Source organism: Mchenga conophoros, linkage group LG17 (genome assembly GCF_057382185.1).
Source record: "Mchenga conophoros isolate Kocher_MC1m ecotype Shallow Benthic linkage group LG17, M_conophoros_male_GT1.1, whole genome shotgun sequence".
Classification (NCBI taxonomy): Eukaryota; Metazoa; Chordata; class Actinopteri; order Cichliformes; family Cichlidae; genus Mchenga; species Mchenga conophoros.
The window spans coordinates 22,031,185-22,058,518 of NC_140542.1; the positions used below are offsets into that span (position 1 = coordinate 22,031,185).

The 27,334-nt window shown below is 43.2% G+C and overlaps 1 protein-coding gene across 27 annotated transcripts in view; it reads right to left on the reverse strand.

The window, feature by feature from the left end:
* The window catches only part of celf2 (cugbp, Elav-like family member 2), a 242,093-nt gene that overhangs the window by 143,746 nt on the left and 71,013 nt on the right, over nucleotides 1–27,334 (reverse strand). Inside the window, exon 1 of one of the 27 annotated variants that reach the window (XM_085251510.1) lies at nucleotides 20,469–21,308. The exons of 23 other annotated variants lie outside the window; for them this stretch is intronic. In XM_085251510.1, coding sequence (XP_085107636.1) covers nucleotides 20,469–20,545 — 77 coding nt within the window. In that variant the 5' untranslated portion in view covers nucleotides 20,546–21,308. Of the gene's footprint in view, nucleotides 1–20,468; nucleotides 21,309–27,334 lie in introns of those variants that run through there. 3 more of the 27 variants (XM_085251527.1, XM_085251520.1, XM_085251534.1) reach the window with 3 other exon arrangements.

Sequence of the window (27,334 nt, forward strand, 5' to 3'; positions counted from 1 at the left end):
GTGAACATCTAAATAATCCATCTGAAGATGAAGAGTTGCTACTTTAAACTTTGCCTTGGCGCTTTAGCTAAGGTGTTAATTCATGCATCGCCGGGTTAATGCCGCCACTGTCCGCCCTTTCTTCGTTTGAACCGCACATCAGATGACTGTTTTCAATTATACAAATTAAACTTACTTATGAGGGAAGGGGTGGGGGGTGGGGGTTCTTGATCACACATGCACAGAGATCATACAGGCTAAACATCCCAAGTGGGAAATGGTCTGGGACACTGTAAAATAGATCTGTGCCGGGGGAAATGAGCCAAACCGCCGAGATCGCAGCTATGCTGCTTTAAGGTTCCTTCCCGCTCGTGTTAATGTCTTCCCAGTGGTGCCTTCAGTTCTTCCCCCTGCCAGGGCCATCTAGCTCGTTTGATTTGCAGCAGCTCGGTGGAATGAAGCCACGATAGCCACAGCATCATCTCCCCCCACCTCACGTCCTATAGGGATTGAGAGGCCTTGTGCTGTGTTATTACTGAATATAGCAAGGCGCTGTTGGATGTACACGCATGCACGGATGAGCAGCTATGCTCACAGGCACACTTTGTGCACACATCAGTGCACACACAAGTATTACAGCATCTATCAGAGAGAAGCTAAAGTGCAGCAGATGTTTGTGTTTCAGCTGCAGGAATGGCTTCTCTCTCTTTTTTTCTTTTCGTCCTCATGTACCCTCTCGCTGCCGAAAAGGCTTAGGCCAACAGGAATCAATGGCTCAAAAGACACCTCATGTTTCGACTTCTCAGTGGCAAATTACAGTGCCCTCACCTGAGCAGCATATTTTTTAAGGCAAGTCGCTCTGTTTTTCTCGCTCATTTGAAAGAGGGGGGATTGGCTATTGAGGGGAAAGAGCAGTAGACGTTTGGTTTCAGAAAGCCGTTATCGTCACACGAGGCTCCGACCTATGTCAAACGCGGCATTGTGCATAACGGCTGATATGCCCACCTGTTCCAGTTCAACGCGGGCACAGGCACAGAAGCTCACGCCGGCCGTAAAGCTGCAAACACGCACAAATACTTTCACAAAGAGAAATCACAAATGGCTGGACTCAATTCTTCAGCGCAGTTTAGGCGCGCTCGTTCTGAATGCACGAGTTAAAAAGAGATCAACAGAGACGACAGTTTTGGTTTCTGCATGCTCCACGGATCTATTATGGCCGCCTGTTCACTCAAACCTTCATCTAAACATGGGAAGTGCACTGAATGAAAAGGTCAGTGGCTGATGTCTACAAAAAAAGAAAAAAAGCTTTGTTTTGCATGCTCTTTCTATCCCACACTCCTACACAGTTTCCCGAGGCAGCAGGGACAGTCTCATAACACACACACATGCATTACTGCCCCACTTATCCTGCTCTATCACCTGTTATGTGATATGCGCCAAGCACATAGGGTACATACTGGGACTGTGTCTATATGATACCAGGATTTTAAAAGCCAGCAAACACGAGTATAACGTGGCTTCTAACAGTGTGGAGGCTGGCTTCAGTGGTCAAATAAGAAGCATTTATTCAAAAGTCGCACTGAAGCAGACTGGGTTGATATAACTGATAACGCTTACTTATGTCCTTTAAAAAGGTGCAAAACTCTTCATTCAAATTCTACAGGCTGTGTGAGGTGTTTGGAATGACTCTTTGGTCCTTTGATTACTTTAGCAGACATGGTGGATAATTAGTCATTCATGCAGTCAAATTAAAGATTTAATTGGAATTTAAATCTTGCACAAGGTTGGAAAGATTAACAATCGCTCTTGACTGACCCGCACTTTTTCCGTGTACAACAATAAAACTCACCAAACTCATTGATATGAAATGATATGAAAATGAATTTGTCCTAAAATCTGATTTGCATTGCGTTTAATTATATTAATTTCTGTGTGGATAACACCGTACCTACCAGGACTGTACGGTGTTTCTCCAACAACAAACCTTGGATTACCCCAGAAATTAAAGCTGTCCTCAAGCAGAAGAGGAGGGCCTTCAAATCCAAAGACAAAGAGGAGTTGAAAAGGGTGCAGAGAGAGTTGAGGGGACTGATAAGGAATGGGAAGGACAGCTTCAGGCAGAAGATGGAGAACCAGCTTCAGCAAAACAACGTTGGTGAAGTCTGGAGAGGCCTCAGAACCATCTCAGGCCACAAACAGCAGAACTCTCTGCCTGGGAGGGATGTGAGATGGGCAAATGAGCTGAATCATTTCTTCAACAGATTTGATTCAACCATTAGACAGTCTACAACATCGGCTGCAGACTCACCCACCCCCACTGCTGCTGTTCCACCTCTGACACCTCAGACACTTCACACCTCCTCTATTCACCCTGCTCACTCCTCCCCACCCCCAACAACAGCATCCAATACACACTCAACACAAGGCTCCAGCCTGTCTCTCTCAACCACCCAGGTTAGGAGGGAACTGAGGAGGATTAATGGCAAGAAGGCAGCGGGCCCAGATGGCATCAGCTCGAGGGTCGTCAGGTCCTGCGCGGACCAACTGTGTGGGGTGATGGAGCACCTCTTCAACCTGAGCCTGAGGTTGGGAAGAGTCCCACAGCTCTGGAAAACCTCCTGTGTTGTACCAGTGCCAAAGACTTCACGCCCCAAGGACCTCAACAGCTACAGGCCGGTGGCTCTGACATCCCACCTGATGAAGACCCTGGAGCGGTTGGTCCTGGCTCAGCTTCGGCGCCTAACAAGCTCATCACTGGACCCACTTCAGTTTGCCTACCAGCCTGGCATTGGCGCGGATGATGCCGTCATTCACCTCCTACATCGTTCCCTCGCTCACCTGGAGACCGCTGGAAGCACTGTGAGAATCATGTTCTTTGATTTCTCCAGTGCCTTCAACACTATTCTTCCCTCGGTTCTGAAGGACAAGCTGGTGAACTCTGGAGTGGACCATCACCTCACTACCTGGATCCTGGACTACCTCACCGACCGACCACAGTATGTGAGGACTCAGGGCTGTGTGTCGGACAGGGTCGTCTGCAGTACGGGGGCCCCACAGGGAACGGTTCTGGCTCCGTTCCTCTTCACCATCTACACTGCAGACTTCTCCCACAATTCCACCCAGTGCTTCCTGCAGAAGTTCTCTGATGACTCTGCAATAGTCGGCCTCATCACTGATGGGGACGACAAGGAGTACAGAGGACTGACTCAAGACTTTGTGGACTGGTGCCAGCTGAACTACCTCCAGATCAACGCAAGTAAAACCAAGGAGCTGGTGGTAGACTTCCGCAGGCACAAGCATTCTCCACTGCAACCACTGAACATCCAGGGTATGGACATTGAGGCTGTGGACAGCTACAGGTACCTTGGTGTTCATCTGAACAATAGACTGGACTGGACTCATAACTCAGACGCCCTCTACAGGAAAGGGCAGAGCAGGCTGTACCTGCTGCGGAGACTCAGGTCGTTTGGGGTGGAGGGCCCACTCCTGAAGACCTTCTATGACTCTGTTGTGGCTTCTGCTATCTTTCATGGTGTGGTCTGCTGGGGCGGCAGCATCTCTGCTGGGGACAGGAAGAGACTGAACAGGGTGATCCGAAGGGCCAGCTCTGTTCTAGGATGCCCTCTGGACCCAGTGGAGGTGGTGAGTGACAGGAGAACGGCGGCTAAGCTGTCATCCCTGATGGACAACATCTCCCACCCCATGCAGCAGACTGTGACAGCACTGAGCAGCTCCTTCAGTGGGAGACTGCGGCACCCACGGTGTGGGACGGAGAGATTTCGCAGGTCTTTCCTCCCCACTGCTGTCAGACTCCATAATAAAGACTTTAACTGAACAAACACACACATCCACACATGTGCAATAACACTAAGTGCAATAATCTTTTCTGGCATCGTTGTATTTTTACTCAGTTGTATATAGCATTCGTATTCTATTTTTATCTTATTGTATATTTTTATTCTATTTTATTCTACTGTATATAGTATATTATTTTATTCTATTCTGTACAGTTGTGTACTGTATTTATTCTTATTGTATTCTAATTTTTGCGTCATAACTTTTGCACTGTCCACTTCCTGCTGTGACAAAACAAATTTCCCACGTGTGGGACTAATAAAGGTTATCTTATCTTATCTTATCTTATCTTAAAATGATGATGATCTAACCACCTACTGTATCATTAGTCCAACAGCACCGGTAGGGGCAATGTGTCCATTAAGTTCATATAGCAATTCCTCTTTTATGTTCATTATTTGCAGCGCTTAATTCAAAAAGGAAGTAAACCAAAAAAGCTAGCATAATAAAATTATAAATTACATCAGTGTACCAACACAAAATGACCACTTCAATATCGGCGCAGCAAAGTGCGACATTAAGCTCTTAAAATGATAATAAATGACCCTTCTTTCGTTTTTAAAGCCACTTTTAAGTCAAGTATCTGATTAAAAATCTGCCAAAGCTAGAACCCCCTAGTGGTGGCATTAAAAACATTGACGGTACTGTATGTTCAACCCAACCCCCCCCTTCTATCCCCTCAAATCTATTACCTAGGTGGGTCTGCAGAAACTTTTATATATTATAAACCTGTTTTTTCTCTCTTTTTTTAGCATGAAATTGGCCAATTTGAAAGATACTGAAGATCAGCACAAAGTGTGAGCAGTCAGCTAAAATGCTTGGCGTCGGTTTCTGCCTTTAAAAGTCCATTGAAGCCTAAGGCAGGAGAGGGTAAATGGGCAGGGGGTGGGAAGAGGAGCGAGGAGGGAGATGAGGCCAATTGGACTGCAGTGGGATGTAGGCGTGGAAGCACAAACTGACGGATGGAAGAAATTCCGTGGTATAAAGGGGAGGATAAATTAAAAAGGAGAAATGTGGGGTGAACGGATAGATTGGATGAAGGGCAGATAGATGACGGTTTAAATGGATGATTGGTGGCATGGGCACTGAGAGCGAGCCTGTGTGTGTGTGTGTGTATGCGCGCACTCCAAAGGTGCAGATTAGATCACTGTTATGACTGCACAAGCCCCCAGGACACAGAAGATAAACATCAACCGATAACCTACACATTTATTCCCACCTCTGCACCATCACCACTTCCTCCCCCTCTATACACTTCCTCTTCTTCCAACCATTTACCAGCTCTTCCTTCTTTTTATTTTAAAACTCCATCTCTCTTTCTTTTCCTGCCCTCACTAACTACATCTAAGAGTCCCGGGGCAGTGCACTAGATCACGCTTCTCAATAAACCCGTCAAGCTCTCCTCAGCCGCCGCCCCCCCCTCACCCCGTCTCCCCTTAGCTTTCCGAAACACAATAACAGCAACTCTGAACGCCCCTCCCAACAATACCGCCATCGATCACTTTGCTATCTGGAACACACACATCTATCACTACAGTGGAGTTTACTGCAGGCTTGGCGCCCACTGAAGGCCCGTCTGCTCTGCTCTATAAAGCTTTGCAAATGTTTTCATGTCTCAAACCCCAATATCCCAAACAGTAAGACCCATAAAATGGAATTTTATGTTCTGTGCCAACATAATGACATTTGTGGTGTTTTTGATGTATCCTGCGCATGCTTAACCAAAGTCAGGTAACAGCGGCAAGCTAAGCAGGGGACTATAGATGCCCTTCTATCCAGTCACTTTTCAGTTCTTTCTGGAGGATCCTCAAGCTTTCCCAGTACAGACCAAATATAAAATCTCCTGGCATGCCAGTTGGGCATGCCTGAAAATTCTCCAAAGGGAGACACCCAGGAAGCATCCGAACCACCTCAACTAGGTCCTATTGACAGTGCAGCGACAGTGTTTGGTCCCCACTAGAACAAAGATGCACGCCAAATCAGGTTGCATGTTAAACCTCAGCATTACAGGTAACATTTCACCATGAGCAGCAGAAAAAAATGCTAACTATGCTAGCAACTGCTAAATACTCAGATACAAAGGTACAGTTATAAATAGCATTCACTGTAATAAAATCAACTTTTATTAGTTGCCTGCTTTGATTTAAGCACCGTGGAGTTAATATGAGCAGTGGGACAGCTGATAGCTGACATAGATGGCACACAGTTTGAGATTAGTGGATTAAAATGCACATAATGGAAGATGCATGCATCAAAACGTCTTGTTTGTTCACAAAAAAGCATCCACGCCTGCAAAAAATACTGGACTCTGTAGTTTTCTTAGACAATGCACCTGTTTATCGCAGAGACTGGATGAGCATTTGCAAAGAAATGTGTCAAAAATCATAAACACCGCGCACAGAGACTCCTTTTACAATGACATAAAACATGCATGAAGCACCTGCAACACTCTCTAAAGATGGAGACCTTAATTCTTTATGAATTGGTAAAAATTTTCACCATGAGCAACAAATGCATCCACTGCTTTTAGCTATAAACTATTTGGTATCGGTCATAACAAGCAGGTGAAGTAACACCTGGAGTTTTCTAACAGCTTCTCATCGCGTATAATCATATAAATATGTATGTCCTGAAAATGCACAAAGTTTGAATGCATTTTTTAAATTAAATTTGATTTTAGCTCACCAGCTGTTGCTGCTTCACATACGATGTCATTTAAATAACCTATTAGCATTAGCATGCAACACAAGAGCCATCAAGGGCACGCAAATGTGTTTGGTCTGCGAGAAATCTCCTAAAACTGTACTTTTCTCTAAAAGGCCTGGGATCTGTTTGGAGAGGTAACTATTGTGGGTCTGGTGATGGGGGAGAAAAAACATACCTGTAAAAGAGGGATTGTGAAGAGCTGGACTCCACAGGGAAGAAAAAGGCAGGTTGGGCAGAGACGAGCAGCAGCTCTCTGACATCCTGTTTGTGCCCACCGCCCTCCTCTTTGCATTACAATTCACTCTCTGCATGAGTCAAGGTTAGACCTGACAGCTCTGCAACTGTGTATGGATATGTGAGCTTTGTGGGTGTATGTGTGTTCAGGTGTATGCTTTGCAGCGTCCATATAAAACAGATCAGGGAGATGGAAATGAAGAGAATCAGACTGAGAAGAAGAGACCAGACAGATTTATAGGTAGGAAGAGGAGTGCACACTCTGTCAGTGAGGGTGGGTGGGTGGACGGCACCCTCAGGTTTGGACAAAGAAACTCAGATTAATCCCTCATGCATGGCTGGAGGTTTGATTCCTACTTAGATTCTATTGTAAAGTCGGGCCAGAAGGCTTCCAGAGACTAATGGACTGATTTTTATGTCTTGTTCTTAAATATTTCATCACCAAAAAAGACAAGTACATGTGGCTACATTTTATTTTGAAAAGCTGCCGAAATGCAACCAGACATTTAACCTTTAAACTGCTCTGAATGAACTCGGTGTGGAAGTGAGCAGCTCATTTTAAATAGACTGAGATAAATTTTGTTCTTTTCTTGTTATAAAGATAATTTCATTAAAAGTGCTGCAGAAGGCACGGCTACAACAGACACGTTTAGAAGGTCCTGAAGGTGAAACCTACAAGACAGCCGCTTGTTACAGCCCCCACCTGTCACTCAAAGCCTGCTTGCCCTTGACCTTAAGCCTTGATAAAGTTGTTACTGCTGAGTTATAGAAAAATAGCACTCGTACTCGTTAAACAGCCCTCATTTCTTTATATTTTGCTTCCATGACCAGACTTTCTTGTCATTTTTAAAGTGGTCTTGAGCAATTGTTCTCTAGGATTTCTGAGGGTCTCTCAAAGTTCTTCTTTGGACATTGGTTGCTTTAAAAAAATTCAGTGCAGTCCTTGTACCCAACAAATTTTAGGGGCATGTTTTTGAGCTGAAGCATTCAAGCATAACGAAGTCGCAAAAGAACTTAGCAAAGAAGCACAAGCTTGTCACAAAAACAAATATCTTCATTTAAATCTAGAAAAAATGCAAAAGATAATATACACAGGCATAAAAATTTATTTTTGTATAAATACAGTCATTCCCAAAGAGCTATGAGCCAAAAGCTGGCATTTCTCAGCATGGTGTGCAGTGTTTCCTTAAAGAATATCAGGAAACCAGACAAGTTTCCTCAGTTTTTGTCTTACACATAACAAGTGATGGGAGCAGCAGATGAACAGCATCTGAAAGTCATGTCCTCTAAGAAATAGGAAAAAAATCCAGCAAAGATCTGACACAAGACCTGAGAGACACATCTGGCACATCAGCTGATCCATCTATTGTTCGCCAAACCCTCATCAGAAACGGTCTCAGTGGAAAGATGGCTGTCAAAAAGCAATTCTTAAGGCAGGGAAACAAAGAGGAAAGGCTGACGGATGCCAAATTACACAAGAGCTGAACTGGAAACCTCAACAGGTCTGATGGAGTGATGAATCCAAATTTGAAAATTTTGTTCCAAATCATCGTCAGTATGTACAGACAGGTCAGGAGAGAGATTCAATATTAAGTGTCTGCAGCAGAATTACGAACACAGAAAAGTAAGATTAGATTTTTAACAAGTATACAATACCACCTGGAAAGAGTCTGATCAGCAACAGCTTCATTTTTCATCGTGAAAGTGATCCAGAACGCATTGCCAATGCAGTAAAAGCATAACTGGAAAAACAGCTCAGACATCAACATTATTGAAGCAGTTGAGATCATCTTGACAGAAAACAGAACATTTGAATGAAAGAGCTTTGAATGTCCTTCAAGAAACCTGCAGAATTATTCCTGAAGACTTTTTAAAGAAATTACAGAAAGTCGCCTCAGAGAGATCAGACTATGATGAATAAAGGTGGTCATATCAAATATTGACCTTATACACTGTATTTCCCTGCATGTTTGCATGTGTTTCAATAAATCACTGCAGCTATTTCTCATACCCCTAGAAAAATGTAATAAAAAAAAAAAGAAAAAAAAAAAGAGGTGGCTCAAGACTTTTGCACAATGTTATACTTAAACAGACTAAAACTGCTTTGTGCGCCTGTTGAAAAACCATTTATTTCTGCTCACTCTTGCTTTCAGATTCAGCCTCAAGTGGTTACTCGTGGAACTGCAGCTTTTGCAGCTTTCTACATAGAAATGCACATTAATGAACAATTTTATGCCACTTGAATATTTTTCTCTGCCGCATACTAACCGAGAGATTACGGGGTGAGTTCGAGGTGCAGGATACTGCAAGTTCTCATTTTCAAGTTACACCTGCTCCTCTTTCAGCATTATTAGTTTAATGTATCATCTTCCATGGAAAGATTTGCCACTAACTTACTGATACCACTCACAACAATGAGTCAACCTGTCACCCAGCCAGTCATGAAAGCCATTTCATTTGGCGTTTTGAATTTTCCGAGAACGGTTTGCCTTTTCCGGGAAAGAGTGCAAGAGAAGTGATACGACAGAAATTATGATTTGTTTAGAACAAAGCTGGATTGGTACCATGTGCATGAGCAAACACGGTAATGAATGTCACATAGTTGGATTTATTCAGCCATTAATCCAAGAGAAAGACTTCACAGCGATGGTCATGCTGCTTGTATGACAAGCAATAGATGTCACAGAAAACAACCAATTAGCACCAAAGAGTGAAACAAAATCGAACAATAAGGACACGCAGGATTATCCCCTTAAAAAAAAAAGAGTCTGAAGACCTGCATATGATTTATATTGCAGGAGATGTTCCGCACACTGATGGCAGGTGGTGCTGACCTTTCTGTGACCTTTGAATGCCATGTGATCAGACCCTTTCAAGTTTCAGTGCTGTCTAATGTCACCGGGCCGGCTCTCACGTGGTCTCACAGTTACACTCATGCAAGTTAACCAGCCCAATAAATGTATGCAAAAGGCCAGCGTGTGCATTCTGCATATGAGACAAGTTTCAAAGCCAGAGGTGATTTGTTGGGGTTGAATATCAGCGACTGAGTGCCAGTATTTTGGGGAGAATTCTCACCCAAATGTATCGCTTTATGCCCAGATTACATCTTAATTACACATGCAGGTCTCCATGTACTACTAAGAGTGGAGAGTAGCATTAAACCACGATGAATCGCACGGTTGGGTGATGTTTTTAAAATTTTCCAATCGACCATTATCACACCGTGTAATATCTGATATATTTAAAGATGTATTTGTGAGCGTGTTCGCTTTAAAATATACTTAACTAGAAAACTTAAGAACCAACATCAAGCAGATGGACAACTCGCAGTGTTGACACTAACAAAAAGGGTAGATGATGATCACAGTAACATGGGTGTACGTTAGAGAAGGGATAGGTGGGATAATTAGCTGAAGAGAATCTTTACCGGTGTCTGTGTACAGCTTCTCATTAAGCTGAGGTCATCATCACAACAAGAACGAAGCTGGCATCATTTTGTGGTGCTAAAGTCAATTATTTAGCAAACTCAAAGAGACAAACCATCAAATGAGCAACTTCCAACAATGAAAACTTATGCAAAGAAGTCATGGACTGACTTGGTCAGCAACCAATAACACATATATTCATCAAGTTGCCAACCCTAGAGCATCAAGCATGGTGACTTCTGTCCCAATGCTTGGTATCTTGGTATAAGGGGAAAGGAGGACATTTTTATACCATGCCCTCAAAGGCACAAATGGTGTTGCACATGGCTGTACAGAAGAGGACAGAGCCAAGAAATTGCAGGAAGAATGTAAAAAAAAACAGAGTTGGAGAGAGACATTCGACCCCTGTCAACATTTTCAACTTGGGAAACCTGGCAAACGGTAACAAACAGTACAGGTGATATTTGGATTGGATTTTCAGAAAGTTACAAAAGTTGCAAAATACAGTGAACCTCAAATCTGCCGTGGGCAAGGGGTCTTAGGAGGGTTCAGACTGTTTGACAAGCCAACATGTATTTGTACTTGGCCTGTGTAAGAACAATGCTTCTAAACCTGCAACCAAGATTCAACAGAGTCTCTGTGCCATGACTTTTCTCCCTGTAAATGCACACATTCACAGGTTCTCTTCATAACTGTAAAGACACTCCTACTACACTACTACAAAGTTGTTTTCCCACGTGCAGCCCAGAAAATCTAGGACGAAACACAACAGGACAGTAGCTGAAAATTGTCTTTCGAACATCCCAGACTTCATTCTCAACACTGTAAATGATACGGATCTGCGGGTGAATGTGTTTTCTGAAGTAGACCTGCACTGGTGCAAATCAGCTCAGTCAGACATCGAGTGGACTGATACTGGAGTCCTGGCAGGTTAAACACCCCTTTTATGTCTGATCCCATTGTGTCCTCACATGCTTCTCCTGTAGGTAACGTCTAGCAATGTTCACGGGTGCAGAGCAGGTGTGAAAACGGCTCAGGAGATATGGTATTAGCACCTGATATTTACTGAAAACTGTGGTCTATTACTGTGTTTGAAATCAAACTTTATTCGTGCAGGTAAAGGGATGTTATAATTCAGTAAAACCCTGAATCCCAGTGATTAGCGAATAATAGCGCCAACTAACGCAGGTAAGTCTGCCACTGTCTGTAATTCTGATGGCTCTTTTAGCCGAACAAGAGCCTCGGTCCACGAATGTTGCTCCTAATCCCGAATTCCTCTCCTTCTCCACAATAATGAGCTCCTCTCAGACTCATGAGTTGACAGAGGTAAAGCATTTAGCACGCTTCAATGGAGAAAGAGGGAAAGAGTGGGAGTGCAGAGAGAAAGAGAGGAAGATACAGGCCAAAGAGGGATAAAGCGAGGGATGTGGGGAAGAAGGGGTAGAAAAAATCTACTGAGACATGCATGAGGTAAGCTCTCCCTCTGGCAAGGCAGAGTAATGCCGCTGCACAGAACAAACGCAATAGCTGACTATTGACGACGAGCAGAAGAAAGGAAGCAGAGGAAGGAAGGAGAGAAACAGACAGAGAAGAAGGACAGATATACATAAACCAAAAGGTTTAAGGGAGAGCATCATTGTGTTTTCTTAGTCTCTGAGGATTCAGTTGTTTTTCTGCCCATCACTACAGCCCAGGGACATGATGTGAACAACGTGGGGACTATGTTTGTGTGTGTACGTGTGTCACGTGGTGTGTATTCTGCGTATTTACGTGGGTGGAAATGTGTGTGTGCTGCACTGAAAACATGTGCATGCTTCATTCGTTTCAAGGCCAAGTGATGAAATTCTCTCCTTTCAGTAAAAAAAACCACTCAGACACAAATACACACAAGAAGACTGTTTTATACACACACACACACACACACACACACACACGCACACACACACAAAACACTGCTTTCCACAGCTCAATTGATAAGGTAAAGTCTGTGTACATGCTTTTAAAAAAGTGTACTTGACTTGAATAAGAAGGCCAATGAGCTGCAGCCACTGCAGAGAAACAGAAACACTCAAATGTATCGAACCGTTCTGGACGTGTTGAATTAGATTAATCAGGGAAAATGTTCGGAAAGGAAAGGAAAAGCAAACACTCAAAAACAGCAGACGAGCGTGATCTCCTGGCTGAAAAAAAGGGAGAAATGCAGCCAACATGGCTGACAGTGGGGAAAAGAAGGATGAGACAATCACGAGGAGATCATCAGCTAGCTGATGCATACATTCAGTAACGAATGCAGATTACGCAAGATGCAAGTCAAGGCGAACACTTAGTACAATAAATCCATCACAAGAGCCACATCTTCACAATCTGCCCGGCTACTGGGCCCTCACTACTTCTTTTTCAGCACGACATGCACAGTATGTAGTATGAGTCTCAAATGAGGTGTTGCACTCGGAGGTCTGGTCTCATTAGGACGTAGAAGATCAAAAGTCACTCATGGCGACTGTGATTATTAGCTCAAATCCTGCTCCTTGTCCTTGCTATGTTTGGATCCACTAACATCTGTAACTTTCAATTTTTCAAACTTTCTGAGCAGGGATAGTTCAATATTCTAAGATACACAGAGTGATCATCCAGCTAGGAACTCAAAAGGCTTGTTACAGTTACCAACTGTGACGCTGACTGAAACTTGTGTTCGAAACTCAAATTTTCTGTTGTATCTTCAGCTTAATTAACACCAAGTACTGTGTGAGTAAAGTTTAAAGTATTTCATAAGCAGTGAACAAGTTAAGTCATGACTTTAGGTTACTGACACACTGCATTGGAAGCAGGAGTTGTATTTCCTGAATGCTGACAAATACACTTGCTTAGGCAGTTCAATGGCAGATAGCTTTTACAGCTACAAAAATGTGTTCTGCTTCACAACAGGAACAAAAAATTAATTTACGTTAGTTACAAAATTCTGACAAAAAGCACAACAACTTTCTCAGTTTCTAAAGAACAAGTAAAAAAGGGCCCGAGTTGCTACTGAGACGTTCCACAATACCTAACAGTGACAATCACGACTATCACTTCTGCTGCTGGGGCAGGACTGGGGCAAGTGGTTAGCACTGTTGCCTCACAGCAAGAGGTTTGAATCCACCTTCTGGCCGGAGCCTTTCTGTGTGGATGTCCCTGTGTTTATGTGGGTTCTCTGACTTCCTCCCACAGTCCACAGACTTGCAGTCAGTGGGGTTAGATTACCTGGTGATTCTTAATTAGCCATAGGTAGGAATGTGAGTGTTAGCGATAGACTGGCGACTTGTTAAGGTGTACTAAGTAGCTCACTTTACTTAAGGGGACCATAAGAGTGACATAATCTTGCAGCAGGGAGGAAGTACTAAGTACTTTGTGTGACATTTCACTACTTGAAGGGACAAAAGAGAATAACTAAGGTTGGAGTGATGATGATGACTGTATTGTGCTGCTGGGTGTTGCTGCCAAGTTCATCTGGAAGAAAGTGGGGTGTTGGATCAGTATATGGATAATTATGGACTATCATTAACAGATTATTCATTAACAGCCTATAGACTCGCCCAGCTGGATCTAAGTAATCATTATGTAGTACAAGTCCTGAATCAGGAATTAGCAGTTAAGTACTGATAAATAACACATTCTTCACGCATTCTTCAGTACCCAAGTAACCTTACTGCAGTGTTACGTTAACATTTATTATAATGGGCTTCAAATTATGCAGTGCTATTGCACTCCGTTGTCTAGTGTTGAACTTTACTTTGTGCTTGTGCCCTAAATAAACGTTCATTATGATGTGTTAAAGGTGAAAAATTGGAATTTCCCTGGAGTTTAGCTTTGAGGATGCACACTTCAGTTGTGGGTTCAACCTTTCAGCCTCCACCTAGGGTGAAGCATTTGGAGAACTGCAGTACTAAATTTGAGAGCCAGTAACCTGTGGTTTCTAAAAATGCTCCTCTTTTATGTGTGGCTAACACACTCTTTTAACTTCAACTCTAAGTTTGTCACCAGCAATCTGGTGGATCCGAAGAAGTGATGGAATCTAAATTAACTTTAGTGGAGAAATTTAGTGTCATAAACACTGGTGTGATGTGCTCTGCACTCAGGACAGAGGGTCATTACAGATGTGGAAGCCAACACACTCACGCAAGAAACAAAAAAGGCAATCTAAGCCCACATAAACTTTTCGATTTGTTGACCCCGTAATGTAACAACGGACACACCTGCTCATTCACAGCCTCACCTCTACCACACACTCACGCATCCACACAAACATCCACAGTGAGACCTTAGACACACGGTCGTGATACATCACCACCTACACACAGCGGTGTCAGCCACAGACAACTGCTCCTGAGCCCCAGCAGAGGAAAGACATTCATCATTATGACATTACAAAAACACACATACACACACACTGAGAGAAAACGACATAAAACAACGCTGCAGCTGCTGATGCGTGAAGACGACTCCATCAAATCATATATCACACACACTGTACACGTTTCCCGCTAAAATAACACCATTATGAACAAAAACAGTCATAACAGAATCATCTGCTGATGAATCGTTCCTCACTGGATGCCTGTGTGTGTCATGTTAAGCCTCTTTCTTTAGCCTGGGAGAGAGAAAAAGCCACAATCGCCACCATCATCGCTACCTGTCTTCTTTTTTTTTTACCCCCTCTTTTTCTTTTAATCTCCACTTCTGATAGGACACAATTTAAATCCAACCAAATGTCTGTCCAGGGAGTCGTATGCTGTCAAACCATCACTCCTCCTCCTCCCTCTTTCATACTTTTTCTTCTGTGCACCTCTCCCACTCTGCCCACGTCAATTTTCAACATGCTCCTTCCACTGATCTCTCTTCGCTGCCATTTCACATCTGAGATTAGTCGGATGTACCAGTCTGATCATCTGCATGTGCCGCGATTTGCCAGAAGGTGTAATCTACTTTCTGTAATTGTAAAGAGCTGAGTTTTCATTGGACTACACATTTAATTGAAGCAATGGACATCGATGACAGCAGAGACAAAGGTCTAACCTGAAAGGACTCTGGTCAGACCTGCCAAGATTGTGCAAAATTTCTGGTTGTTATTGGAGGCAGAAATGGTAAATAATTACCAGTTTTGTGATAAATACGGATATAATTTGCACTTTTGTTGAGGGTTCATTTTATGCACATCTTCAAACCTTGAAATGTGGCGACTGTTTCCTATGAGTCTGAGGAAAGCATGCAAGCATCAGCGTTTTTACAACCCTTCCTTTTGGAAGCGGTACAGCTGAATATAACATAATTTATCTATTTTTTTTGTCATGCAGTGATGCTGATTGGCAAAATATGCAAATGTACTTCCAGCGTGACTTTCCCCCCCCCCTGCTGAAGCACTAAAGGGAATATCTGATTTTGGATTTCTTGTGATCACCGGTTTGAAATTTCCTCTTAAGTGACATTTGGATCAAGGTCTGCATAACAATGGTCAAATTTAAATAGAATGAATTAAAATAAGCATTAGTGGCGCTAACAGCTTTCCTAGCACACTCGACAGGCCGCCTCCTTATTCTTCCTTCAAAAAACCTCGTGGTCTGTCCTCCTCCTCCTCCTCACATGCATTTCTCATGAGAACACTTTGCTGCTGCCCGTCTCTGCCCTTAAAGCCGGGTGAAATTCCACATCGGTTAATAGTTACATTTCAGATTTTAATTATTGCCGAGAAAACGAGCTCAACTCATTTGAAAAACATGCACGATTGCATCATTGGTACCAGTTGCAAAGCTCAAGACGTGCAGGCAAACAATATGGATTGTTCTGAATCAGTGAAAACATGGTGGAAAGCAGTGACAGCACTCTGGAGATTTTTCAGCCTTCAAAGAGGGACGAGTCTGAAGTGTGGTTGTAGCTCTCTCGGTACGAGGCTGCTAAGTGAAGCCAGTCACCCTGTCTGCAGTGCAGGAAGAAAGAAAATTACTAAGAAAGAAGGCAAGCAGTACTTTACATTGAATGGAAAGTAATTGACTTTAGGTCAATGGAAGGCTTTCAGACTTCAGAATGGAGTGAGATGTCACAGTTTGTCTGTCAGGCTTGCTAATATTTTAACGATTATGTAAACTGAAGCGTTCTGTGTTATCTACTCTTTAAAAAAACACAACATGCTGTCCTGCTGCTGTATGCATCATTTATCAGCACAATCCAGTCACCCATCGCTCCCATAAACTCATCACATCCCCCTGTGAACATATTTTCTTTGCATGTCATTACATGAAATCTAAAGGAAAGTGTCTGAAGAATTGTATTTCAATTGTTGGGCTCATAGCCATTGTCCTTAATGTATTTTGAAGCCCTATTTGTATTTCCTATGCACACTATGACCGGATAAACTCAAATGCATGCATGGTCTCTGTGTAATCTTGACATAAAGTTTTCTACTTGTCTGTCCCAGAACCCTCACAGCTGCATGATCTGCGGGGGGGTCAGAAAGGGGAAGTGAAGAGATGAGTGGGAGGGAGGGTCATAAAGACATTCGGTGGGAAGCTATACATTCGGGTTATGCATACACCCCGCAAGCATTTGCTGTTTTCAAGTCTCTAGTTAGTAATCCCGTGTTTACTCAGATTTTTGCTTCACGGTTGATCATTAATGTGTAACAATGATTGCTGAAGGCCGAACCTCCTCAGCCTGGATGTGTGACGGACCCCGAAGAACGTTACAGTTCTCTACCAGATGGGGATTCAACACTCAGCTTAAGGAGGTGAAGAAGGTCACATAGTTCCCAGGGACAGGCAGAGACCGTCTAGGCTTCAGAGTCAAAGTAAGAGTGGAAAGAAAAGGGCACAGGTCTACTACAATTTTTCCTGATTCTCTCATTTTACCCCTTATTTGCGTTTTCAGGCTGGATAGGAGTGAGTAGAGGGAGACCATTAGTCCCATTTATTTTCCATATTAGCTATGATGTCAGCTAATATTTGTCAAGTCTGATATTGTCAGGGGCTGTCAGCATCAACGAGGGAGCTGCTACTGGAAGGGAACAGGAAGAGGGAATGAAGCCAATTCCCGACCTGATCCCAGTCATAAGGAATCAGCAGAGTGAAAGAATTTCAAAGGTGTATCAGGTGGGAGGAAGCAAAGGAGCTGACATGAATGCAAATATTTTTTTACATTGCTCCTGGAAAAATAGAGCTGTTAAAAAAAACAATGATACAAACAAAAAAAAAGTGAAAAGATCACTAAGAGCACCTCTTGTGAGCTCGAGAGGCGTGTTCACGTAAATACAAAGTGTCATCTCCATAAGTGCTATCTAGTTCAACCTGTCCGCCTCCTTACCAGCTGGGTAAGAGGGCACAGATAGGCCTGTCTAATTCCTGCGACGCACATTATTCATAAATCCTTCACTCCGGGGCAGATATGCACACAACTGGCGATGCAAAGCGCATCAGAAGGAGAAGGCTTTCTGGAAGCGCGATGATTTCCTCGTCCACCCCCGCCAGTTATACACGGGGTCCACGCTGTCAGCAACGATGACACTGATTAATGAGAAAGCCATCGCTTCACTATAACATCTGGGTGATACACTACACAGAGACTCAATGGAGGGAGACTCTGCAGGGTAAAGTGTGTGCCCTGGCCTTTTATCATTGTGGAGGATGAATAAGTCTTGATTAATGCAGTTTTGGAGTATTGTACAGCGTACAGCTTCCTACAGTGATACAGAGAAACTGTTACCGGTCTCTTTTGGTTTAGTGACACTTAAAAACAGCAATGTTTATGTGTGACCACTTTATCGGGGATTTGATGCATCACAAACAGCTCAACGAGAGTCATTTTGCCTTAAAGTTTTGTGGTTTTTATCACATTTTGGGGGCCAGAATGACATCAAATTGTACAACAAAGCAACAATAACAGAGCTAAACTAATATCTACATGTGCTTTACAATGAATTATTTCATTATTATTCATTATTTCAGGAAACGTATACTGACTTTCGAGTCCCATTTATGATATTACAACACTTTTTATGTAGTTGTAATAACGTGCAGCTAGTTTAGGCTGTCATCTTTTTCATAGCTATGTTTATATAGCAAAAAACAGAGATTCACTGCACTGATTGAGAAATATATTTAAAATCTAACATATCTGGTGCTGATTGGAATGTATGAGACATATTTAGTTTTGTGGCTATTAATTAACCAGAGGTGGTTTTACTAAACCTGGAAGTGATGAGCAAAGGGTGGATCTTGACTGACAAGCCTTTAGCTAATAAGCATATCCTGGATAACCCATTTTCTGGCTGCGATTTAGAAAATGGACTGAATGTTCAACTCAACACGAGCCAAAACTAGTGAGCGACGCCAAACACTGACCAGGAAGCGTTTGCTAAGCTCACAGAGTGAGAAGAAGGCCGTTTCCCCAAAGACTTCCATACAAAAAGGAGTCGCCTCCTGCTGTCTGTCTATTAAAAAGAATGAATTTTTAAACCACTTCCATGTTGGCTCCACTTTTATGTAACTTTCATTTAAAAACAGCAAACATTTGGTCATTTTTGGATGTTTAGACAACCAGGCAGTAACCGCTTTGGCCTTTTTTGAGAATCAAATTGGTCCTTAAAAATGATAACATGATTTTATCCTTCTGTGTGCTGTCAATGAACATGACTGATATCAGCCAATACCGATATTTCTCCCTAGTCTATTATGTATGCATATATATTAGTATAAATATACATTCATATTACTGTATTTAATCTTCACTGAACAGACACATTTTCCTTTGCTTCACAGGCAATTTTCAACATGACTTACACAGAATTTGCAAGCTAATGCATAAAGGGTCTCTTATCCATGACATTTATTATTTACATGTTTCTTTAGTATAGCAACAATATTAATTATGCATTTTATGGAAGACACTTAATCTCCACGTGCATTATTGTATTTATTGTAATGCTGTTTTATGACATTTGTAGATTAGTGTCCTCAAAGTGAAGCATTATGAGGTTTTTTCATGACTCCCCCAACAACACACACACACACACACACACACACACACACACACACACACACACACACACACACACACACACACACACTTCGTTACTTTTGTTCTATGCTTTTACACCATGAGTCACCAGAAGTTAAGTGCAGCAGCAATCGAACATACACTGACTGCACACTGAAAAAAAGACCTTCATGAGAAAATGAAAAGAAGAGCCACAGCACAGCCTGCATGCACGTTTTCTCTCCTGAGGACGGAGAGAGGGGGGGAAAAAAAGAAAGAACACGAGCCTTCAACAAATAGGCGCCGTGAGCTGAGGGGACATAAGTGGGACATGCGCTGCATGTGGAAAAAAACACATCATGCCGGGATGAAACCCTCCCTTTGTCCCTGCTCGACAAATTCCGGAGTTTAACTGAATTACAACAAATCCAATTGAACCACGGGACACAAGTCATCCGTGCATTCCCGAATGTGCTGAAAAAGCCGCGGTGCTGCTGCTCTTCCAGTCGCTCGGATTGTTTCCCCCCTCATCCAAGAGTCCAAAGTGAGGAGAAAAACACGGGATGAGAGCGCAAAAACCAAAACAAAAACCCGCCTGTGGTGGAGTTGATCGAGTCTCGTGTGACTGAGAACACTTGTGTTTCCCACCCTGCGATTTTATTTATTTTATTTTATTACAACCACAGATCCACTCCGTCGGTCGTTATGGGTCTCGGCATCGTGCGCTCCCGAAGCCCGCCGCACGGTCCCGACCCCGCCGCTTCCAGCCCGGCGAGAGCCGGGGAAAGAAATGAGGATGGGCGGCTGCCGCAAATCAAAGCAACTTCCCCTCCTCTGCTCCACGGAGCGAGATGGAAAAGCCGATGCTCTAAATGTTCCCAGAGTCGACCTGACGGGATACAACAATTTGACGACACACGCCGGATAATACAGCTTAGTAAAGACGGGGTTTATTCACGGCGGTGGCATTAATTTCCCATAATGGCGTTCATTCATCACCATCCTGTCTATAGCTGATAACAGCCGCGGGCGCTCCTGCGATCCCCGCACAATTTATCGACGGATATTAATAACAACAAGCCATAACTAACACAATAACACACAGATACAGTCACACGGGCTCCAGCCTTCATTCTGACCCCGATTCTGGTCACACATCAAGTAGCAGAGCAACATTTCCACATCGGACAGCTGCTTTTCAGGACAGCATACACAGACACACGCACCCACACGCCACTGGCGGACGAGAAGAAGAGCCGAATAACTCACATTCTGTCCCCGGGAACGAGCAGGCGGCTCTCCACCATCATATCGGGCAGAAAATCCAGATTGTAGGATGAAGTCATGTTGCCTTCCTGCCCTGTGTATGAGTGTGTGCGTACAGTACCGTCCGTGTGTGTGTGAGAGAGAGTGTGAGAGAGTGTGTGTGCGCCTCCGCCGCTGTGCGCCCTGCCTGATAAATAAAGGAGCGTCGCTCTCGTCCAAACTGCGCCTGGTCGCGGAGACGGAGAGGGACAGGTGCAAGAGCCGAGGCCTCCCCAAAGGCAGTGTAGCCAGCCGCACACACTCTGTCCGCATCCAGCAGTTGTCACATTCTCCTCTTCCTGCCCCCCATTCGCTTTTTTCCCTCTCTCTCTTTCTCGCTCTCTCTCTCTGTCTCTACCTCCCGCTTTTCTTCCGCCGGTCCTGTCTGAAAAACCGTTCCGCAACAGCGCAACTGACGGACTGTTGGAGAGCCAGGTGTCGAGCCGTGGAGGCGTGGCGCACAGCGTTGCAGCTGATCTTTAACTATTAGGTCTCCTCGGCTACCAGAGCGCGCCGTTCACCACAGACGAGGATCCTTTCACATCTACACACGATGTTCCGAACAGGAGGCGGCTTCAATCGTTTATGTTCGGAGAGTCTCCAAACGCAGTCGGCGCCAAGACGCAGAGTTTAACCTCTGAGATAAAGCTAACCGCGCACAAATATTAGAATGATCGGAACATTTACCCATTAAATATCTTCCACTGGACTTAATCGTGGTTTCTAGCCAGTGTTTCTGTGGCATCATGCTTTTAAAGATTCTATTACTTTTGTTAGTGACACAAAATAATAATAATACTAATAATAAATGTTTGTTCCTCAAGAAGAAATGTACTTAACCTCTCAGCATCTACCAGCTCACCAGTGACCTGCTTTAGTTTAGATCTAAACAAACATAGTTTCAGAAACTCGAAGGTTTCACCTTTTAAATCTTACATGTACTTGTCCTCCTGTCTCTCCTGTGATTTTCATTTGGGAATGCCACTTAGGTGAGAATTCAATGTAATATTATTTCTATTTTGATGGGTGTTAAGAGGTTAAAGATGGCTTAGCCTAAGCTCAAACCAGTTACTGGAAATCATGAATAGATATTTATTTTGTTAATGGCTTTATGCGAGTATGTGTGATGCTCTCTACATCTTTGCAATTCTGCACATCTAAACAAAGGGGCTTCCTTTATTTCAGTATGGCCACTCTGCTGATAAAGCAGGAGCGCTAAAAGGGGGCTAGTGTAGCGCAATCCCAAATCACTGGCCGTTCTTGCCAATCAAAATATATGGAAGCATGCATTGGCTTCCTTTGTAGCAGTAAGGCTGTAATTCCACCGTCTTCCTCAGGAAAATGGACATCTGTGCATTTATTTTACAGAGCTGTAAAATTCCACCTTATGCTATTGATATGGGGGAGTTTAAAAAAAGAAAAAAGAAAAAAAAGAAAGAAAACTCAAATGGATCATATGTCACCATCTCTCAGATAACAACCACAAACACTCCCACACCAGCATAGATCACTGGGTTATTTCAGTGTGAGCCTGTTTTCAGTCTGACTAAATTAAGGGAACACGCATCATGAGGCCACAATAATCTATCAACAAACCAAATATCAGTTTAGTGGATCCTTACTTTCCAGTAAGCTACTAATGAGTGCTGCGCAGTCATGCTTCAGTGTGGTAACTTCATAAAAGAACGGCCGGTTAGTTGATTTAGAATCAAATGAGTTGACCATATTTGGAGGTGCAGTTACGCTCTGGGACAGCCTTGTAATAATGAACCTGCTCATAATTTTCTGCAAATTTGCTGACTCGGTTTTACACTGCATTAATTGTGTGGATCCAGCATGCCTCCCCGTGGAACCCGTGTGGGCCTGAACGCACCCCTGCGCGGTACGACTGCCAGGTTGCCCCACTTCCTCCGTCCTCCTCCGATGGAGAAAAGAGGGGAGGCACTCCAGTGAAATAATGAGGCTCTCTTAGACTGAGAGAGGCGGCTCTCTGGGGGAAGAATATGAGTATCTGGGTCAATGGGAGGAAAAAAAAAAAGCTCAGTATGCGCACATACAGCAGGGTAAGTGTATGGTGTGGGTGGGACTTGGCCCGCGGCTGTGCTCGGGGGGTCAGCTTGCATGTTTACTTGCGAGAACCCGGGTCACAGTGTGGATGGGAAACGCTGATCCTACATCAGTGCCTTAGGGCTTGGAGTGCCCCAGGAGTGGGGACGACTCTGCATGTTTCACCACACTCGACCCTCATCAGACCAGGGGTTGTGCTGAACATTATATAACGAACTGCTGCATGACAATGGGCTGCGTTCCCATAGCAGGCTGTCATTTTCAGGCCTGACCTGGTGCTCACGAACACCGTTTTCAGATGGCGGCTCGCAAGAAGAAGAAAGACCTCCATATTTTGGATTCACCACATCACTTTTATTGCAAACCAAGTGACTGGCCAAATTTAAATCAGGTAAGGTTTGTGATTTTTATAGGTGGAGTCACTAAACTTTCTGATTGCATTTCATACTCCTACTTTATCGTTCCCCCTAAAAAAATTACAATTTATTTGCATTTCTTTGTTACATCAGAGGAGAAAATCTTGAAACATGGGCACACAACACCAAAACATGGCTCATTACAACTAAACTACCAATTCAAATGTCTCCCAAAATGTCATTTAGGCATCTCAACACAACATAAGTTGATTGACTGTATTACCCCAAAGACTTGGTCACAGTCAACATCACACAGTATTACTGACTGAAAACCATGCTGAAAACGACAGCAGCCACTACCCTTACATTTTAAACGGCTTAAAGCTGAAACTGCATGTCTGTGTTTGGCCAAAGCTTCTGCGCACACATCTCACAGCGTGGCCGCTGCAGCAAAAATGCATCAGGTTTGAAATGAGTGAACTGAACATTCAAATGTAGTGCATGTCCCCTAATTTGTTTCTAACTATAAACAAATCTTTGTATCACAGACAAATAAACTCAGGGGCAGCTTTTAAACGAGAGCAATAGCCCTAATCAATGCAAATACCTGATCTGGCCTGACTAGCACCTTTTATTTTTGCATATATATATTTATCTCTGTACATATTGTACATTTCATTTCTGGACATGGTCTATACTTTATTCTGTATACATGTTATTTATTGTGATTACTGCTTGCCTTTCTTTCAGCACTGATGTGGGAGAGTATAGGTAAGCAAAAGAAAAAAGAAGGGGGGGATCTGAGAGGAGGGGGAGGGGATATGAGGCATTGCTTTAACATGCAAATTTGAGATGTAGCTGTGTGCTTCTGCATTTAACATGCAAATATAGCCATATTTATATAGCTGCACAGTGGTTTGCTGTGAATTTGAAACAATATTCTGCCTTTCCAGAATCACTAGTACGTAACTTTGGTGTTAAAAGCCTGTTTTGATAGAAAAGAATGGGCTTCACGTAGAGGAAGATTATGCATTTTCTGTTCAATAACACAGGGATGACTCTATCAGCATGATCATGCACAACTGGCTGTAGGTTGATGTTAATGGTGGGGGCTACAGAGGATAAATCCTGACCTCATGGCTTCCACATGACAATGGAGCCTTGCATAGATTGATAATGAAGGACCGTGTGTTGCCCCTAGACCTTGAGATAGTCCTATTACATTGTACGGAAGCCCCAAATGCAATTTCATTGTTCTCTGACAATAAATAAATAAATAAATAAATAAAAATAAAATAAATACATGTGATAAATGGCCATGTTCATGAGGCCAGTGAAAGAGAATCACAGTGAAAGAGCGACGCTGATATTGCCCATGGAGCTGCCAATAGATCTGTATCTGGGTTAGGTTTGCTACAGATTTTGGCCATGTGGATCAAATTAAGCTACAATAGGGACGCAGTGGCTTTATTTCACTTAGGAGTCTAAAGCAACTTGAATTTTCAATTCATTTATATTTAGTGGTAAAAAAAAAAAAAGAACAAAAAGACATTATTTAACCAGACGTGAGATTAAACAAGGAGCTGGGGTGGAGATGGGTTTCAAAGCAGCTTGCAGATGTATAGGGCGGACTAAGGCAGCTAAAATGACATACTCTAAAAGGAGGAGAAGGAGGGTACCATCTCAGCTGAACTGTAAGAATTATGGCTCTACTTGGATCCAAATTCTTCTTTTATTAATTTTATCAAACTAACAGTCCCACATAAAAAAAATACGTTAAAAAATCAAAAGAAAAAACTGCACCTGATCTGGAGTTTTCGGTACACCTATAAAAAAAAGGATAGTTTGGGTCCTTTAAAGAGAAGGGTCACTGCAAATCAATACAAAGCTGCTCTGAGTGATCGCCTTTATCCTTTGACGAAGCATTTCTATCGTCAAGGGAGCAATCTCTTTCTTTGGGTCACTGCATGGTTTGATAAATGTGAAAATTAAGTTAACCACATGTTACAGCCTTTGCCCCACCACATCTCAATCTACCGACGCATACATATAGGATTTTGAACGAACATGTCGGACAGGGTTCTTCAGCAATATCGTGAAGACACCCAATGAGGGATTGTCTTCAGGACTAATGATGTTGTTTATTGTGCTTTAGATTCATTTTCAAATCATATAAACACTAATAATAAACACAAGGTCTAGGAAACATTTCCATCCCACTATATGGATAAACAGCTTATAAGAAGTAGTCTCCAAAGACTTCGTAAAAGTGTAAGACTGCAACTGTGAAAGCATGAAAGTAAAGTTTTGATTAAAGCTAAAATGAAGGCCGTTGGGCTTTGACAGGTGGTGGGAACAGTGGGAATGACACCTCAAACCTTCAAATTTTGATCCGTGGCCAAGTTTCACTGAGATTTCATGAAAGTTTACACTTGTTTCTTGTGCCGGCTATGTTCCAAACCCCCCTGAGTACACACCGCTGCAAACTTTCATAATTAAACCAGCACAGCATGTAAGAGAATCCCGGTGTGCAGAACCTCAAAACCCTCGTCATGTTCTTGGTGCTCGGTGATGACTGATGCACGGGCGTGACCACTGAGCCCGTCATTTCTCCATAGTTACGGTTTATTTACAAGTGAAGATTAAAATCGCTGTAGGCCTGTGTACACGCCGCTGTGAAAGCATGAACAAAGACTTCAGAAGCATCCTTGAGCCTGTATTTACTCAGGACCAGTCTTCAGAGCCAGTGAACATTTCACACATTGTGTTCTACCTTATTTTCTCCCTGCCGCCGCTGTTGTTCTCGTCTCTTTCCACCCTCAGCCATCACCTCTCCTATCACTCCATTTCTTCACCCGAGGGTCCTGTGTTCGCCAAGAGGCCCTGCTTGTGGCAAGGTCTGGCTCTGCCTTTGCTTGCTCTCCTGTACTTTTGTCTTTCTCGCCTCTTCCCTCTGTCTAGTTATTTCTATCTTTTCCCTGCCTTCATCTCTCTAACCCCGGGCTCAGGGGGGCTCAGCTGCCCGAGCAATACGAATTGATCACCCAGAACGAAGGAGAACAGGAGGAGATAAGGCGGGGCAAGACAGAAGAAAGAAACAAAGAGGGAGGACCAAAAAGAGCAGATCCTAAAAAAACTAATTAAACAAAAGAATAAAACTGCTTTCTGATAGGTACATAAGTATAAGTATCATCCTGCTTGTCTTCTCTTTCCTGCCTGTACCTCACCCAAGAGGAGAGGATTGTGGGTAGTTGATGGTACCGGCTTTTCACACGTGAATATTTAATGAGGGGTTCATGAATAATTCAGAAAAGCAAGCATCTGCGTTTGAGCCTAAGTGGACATGTGAGGAGCAAAAACCAGACAGACCCTGACTGCTACCATTCATCGTCGCTGGAAAAAAACCCCATTTTGATCAGTGATTATTCCGCACTGTACACGTGTGTGCGTTTGCAGATAGACTGCTTCCTAAATGAAAGGCTATTACAGGCGTCCCAGTCCAGCCGAGTCCTCCTGCTACTTTCGTATTCTGTTAAGCTCAGAACGGCGGACTGAAAACCAAATAAAAGTAGAGACATCTCTTTCTAACACTCTCTCCATCGCTCTCGCTGCCACTCACTGTTCAATCTTCAGATCTCATTCCCATATTTTCTCCAGCCGCCTTCTCCTTCTCTCCTCCATTTTCATGCTTTCATCTGTCTCCTTCCCCTCTCCTCCATCACTCACTGCACCTCTCCCTCTCTTCACCCTCTCTGTCAGCTTGTTTCTGGCCCTTGCTGGACTCTGGTTAGGACATCGTGTTCCAGTTAACGTGGATCCCATCTCTACCTGCAGTGGGCTGCAGTGCCCGAATGCTCGCTGACCTGTTTTGGAAACACAATCTGACTCAAAACACACAAACTCACCGGGCTAGGGGTTTTCAGCTCAGTGCTTTTTTATTGTTCAATTTTAAATTTTTATTAAACATCTATTTACCTTGAATCAAGAGTAGAATTCAGATTAACATTTTAGCACAACCTTCACTTTTTACTCTCTTTATATGCATGTTTTGTCAGGTGTGTCACATATATTGTCATTTCCAGGATAAAGAGGCCTATTCACAAATACCATCATGTGAAAACGCGAGCGGCGCCAAGAAAGAAAGATGGCTTGAGTATGAAGACACTTTGTGAAAAAGAAAAAAGAAGGTTATTATGGTGATTCAAACATTTTTTTTACCTTCACAGTATGTGAAGATTCACGTGCAGCAAATATTAGCATAAGAAAGAATAGAAGAAAATGTCAGCAGTTTAGGGATTAAACAATATACAGCTGAGGCTTAATACCACTTCTTAATATCGACATAAATGTGTTGAGGACTAAAAAGAAGCTAATTTTGTGCATGTTTCATTTTGGTCTTCTTGTTCT